The following is a 2,500-nucleotide window of genomic DNA, read 5'->3' as shown; positions in this document are numbered from 1 at the left end:
AGAATGAATACATTCATATCAATTAGACTTATTTGAGATTTGGTTGTAAGATATTAATATCAGGTTGGATTAGCATGAGCCACTGGTATTAGGAGTTCAGGTGTCTGTGATAGATCAGAGATTTGTAAATATTGTATCCTTCTCAGATGTTAAACTTGGTGCTGAACGCCTCCACATAGGGCCAATTGGCGTACCGCATAGCAAGGAAAAGTTTACACTACCAGAAGATTGGTATGATGACGAGGAAGAAAATGAACACAAGGACACAGAGAACAAGGAAGAGGCTAATAGACCAAAGGAGCCTGCTCATTCAGAAAACAAGAAAGACGAGGTGAGAGGGAAGGGTATTCAGCAATGAAGTATGCATGAATCGATCTTCTATTTCAATATTTGAAAAATATATTGAACTATATCTTATGTAATTATTGGAATTGGTCTTTGCAAATGTCTCTGAAATAATGCCATTCAAATTTTGATAAATTGCCCCATAATTATATGGCCTATTATTAATCCAGAGCACCTTGAAATTTGATTTTTGTTAATTGATTGAAAGCCTGTCTCCTTTGGCATTGGAACAAAAGCCTACAAACCTCTGCTATGTGTTATTCGAGTAAGATACAGCTTTAAAGGCCTTCTCAATTTACCATCAACTAAGGGATTAAGGGACCCATCATTCTTGCCAGAATATATATGATGAGTTTAGTTGGTGCTTCCTAGTGCAGACAGCACATACACCATGGCAATCGCAATAAGTCGGTTATACTTTGATATTTTCCAAACTTTCCTACTTAATGTGGTCAGATTCTTTCACTTTACTCTCATTTCAGCCCTTCGAACAAGGCTTCAAGGGTCCACAGAATGCAGGATTTGGAATGCCCAACAGAGACATGCAGCAAAGGCCATGGCAAGAGGAGAGGAGAGATAGACCGGTGAGGAAATTTGTTTGCCTTTCCTGTCTCTATGCCCAGCCATTTTATCATCATCATCATTCTGCTGTGTCACTTCCTCCTCCTCCTCCTTTTAAAGTATTATTATGTACAATCATAAACCAGTTAATGTCTGGTAGAAAAAACCCACAATGCACAAACTAGATTTATTGAAGAAAGTGAGACAACAGTTTAGGAATCGTCCTCGATGGAATCGAAGATGGAATCGGGAACGATTCCGAAACTGTTGTCTCACTTTCTTCAGTAAATCTAGTTTGTGCATTGTGGGTTTTTCTACCATAGTTTCAACACGGTAGAGTGTTTTTCCATTCAACAGTTAATGTCTGCTTGGGCTACATTCATTTGTTTATACATTCCTGCTCCCACGCACCATATAACGTTTGCTTTGGCTTACTGCATATATTTCCAAAGTCTTTTGATAGATTGCTATTATTTTCTCTATTTTGAGGATCATCACAGATGTTCAATGCAATGAGGCTGAATTCAAAAGTAATGGCATTCACTAGTGTTCCACATTTAAGTGTTGAATAACCTCGTTTCACTTCCGAACAAATACTTCTCTGCTTCTTGACGCTGTAATTACTAGCACTGGTTTTACTATTAGAGTCAGTGATGCACTTAGGTTAATATTTTCAAAAGAAATTAAACTAAGTAATTGTACTTTAATACTGAAAGTATGCATGATATATAAGAGTAGAAACTGCTAACTAGAAGTCAATTTGTACAATGTCATACAGTCAACATTTTATTTGTAGCCCTGGGTCCAGATTCACTAACATGTGATTGTAACACATTTACCAGTGGTCAGTTACCATCTCATTTACCAGCGATGGTAATGTGGTAATTCACTGCTTTAGAGTTACAATTATAAGTCTACTTGTTCTAATGGAATCGAACAGAAGGCTCTTTTAAAGCCATGCCACCAGTCTTTGAGCACCGTACATTATTCTTTTGGCTCCTTCAGTAAATCATGTAACATGTAGAAAATATTCAGTGTAGGAGCACGTTTTTTAAGGGGGATCATCTAACAATTTTTTTGCCAAAAACTTCCATCTTGCCAATTTTAGATTATATGCATTTCCAAAGAGTTTCAGGTCCTCTGAATCTCGCCTGAAATTTTGAAGTTTCAATTTACCTTAGAAAATCAGCAATTGTGTGATAAAAGCACAATATAAACACATTGAAAAATTTGTAAATAAGAATTCATTTGATTATATTAGTTTATTGTCAAAATAAAAACCATTACAAACACTATCATATTTGTAATAAGTTGATATCACATCATTATTTACAGTCAACCAAAGAATCAATCCAGACATGGTTTTTATTTATTTATTTACCCATTTCTCTTCATTATCAAACAAGGAACCAAACAAATCATATTTTTATTGATCTCCAGGTATCATCAAACCAAGCAAGTAATCCAAATTCATTCTTGCCCCATGCTGTTTGGAGTTAATTGCTCTTTGCCACAGTGCTGACAGACACAGAAGCTGCTGTACTCATTTAACATTTCTATTGCCAGTTTATGTATCACTTTGTTGGTTTCTTCT

General features: G+C 35.8%; 1 protein-coding gene across 9 annotated transcripts in view; it reads left to right on the top strand.

Annotated features, from left to right (window-relative positions):
- LOC113810427 (YLP motif-containing protein 1) overlaps positions 1 to 2,500 on the top strand; it is a 44,055-nt gene that overhangs the window by 18,969 nt on the left and 22,586 nt on the right. For all 9 annotated transcript variants that reach the window (XM_070115271.1, XM_027362121.2, XM_027362122.2 and 6 more), the window contains 2 exons: positions 147 to 331; positions 828 to 929. In XM_070115271.1, coding sequence (XP_069971372.1) covers positions 147 to 331; positions 828 to 929 — 287 coding nt within the window. The remainder of the gene's footprint in view (positions 1 to 146; positions 332 to 827; positions 930 to 2,500) is intronic.

This window comes from Penaeus vannamei, chromosome 37 (genome assembly GCF_042767895.1).
Source record: "Penaeus vannamei isolate JL-2024 chromosome 37, ASM4276789v1, whole genome shotgun sequence".
In the NCBI taxonomy this organism is placed as follows: Eukaryota; Metazoa; Arthropoda; class Malacostraca; order Decapoda; family Penaeidae; genus Penaeus; species Penaeus vannamei.
The sequence above is the reverse complement of the archived record's forward strand: the minus strand, read 5'-3'. Positions and strand labels throughout refer to the sequence as shown.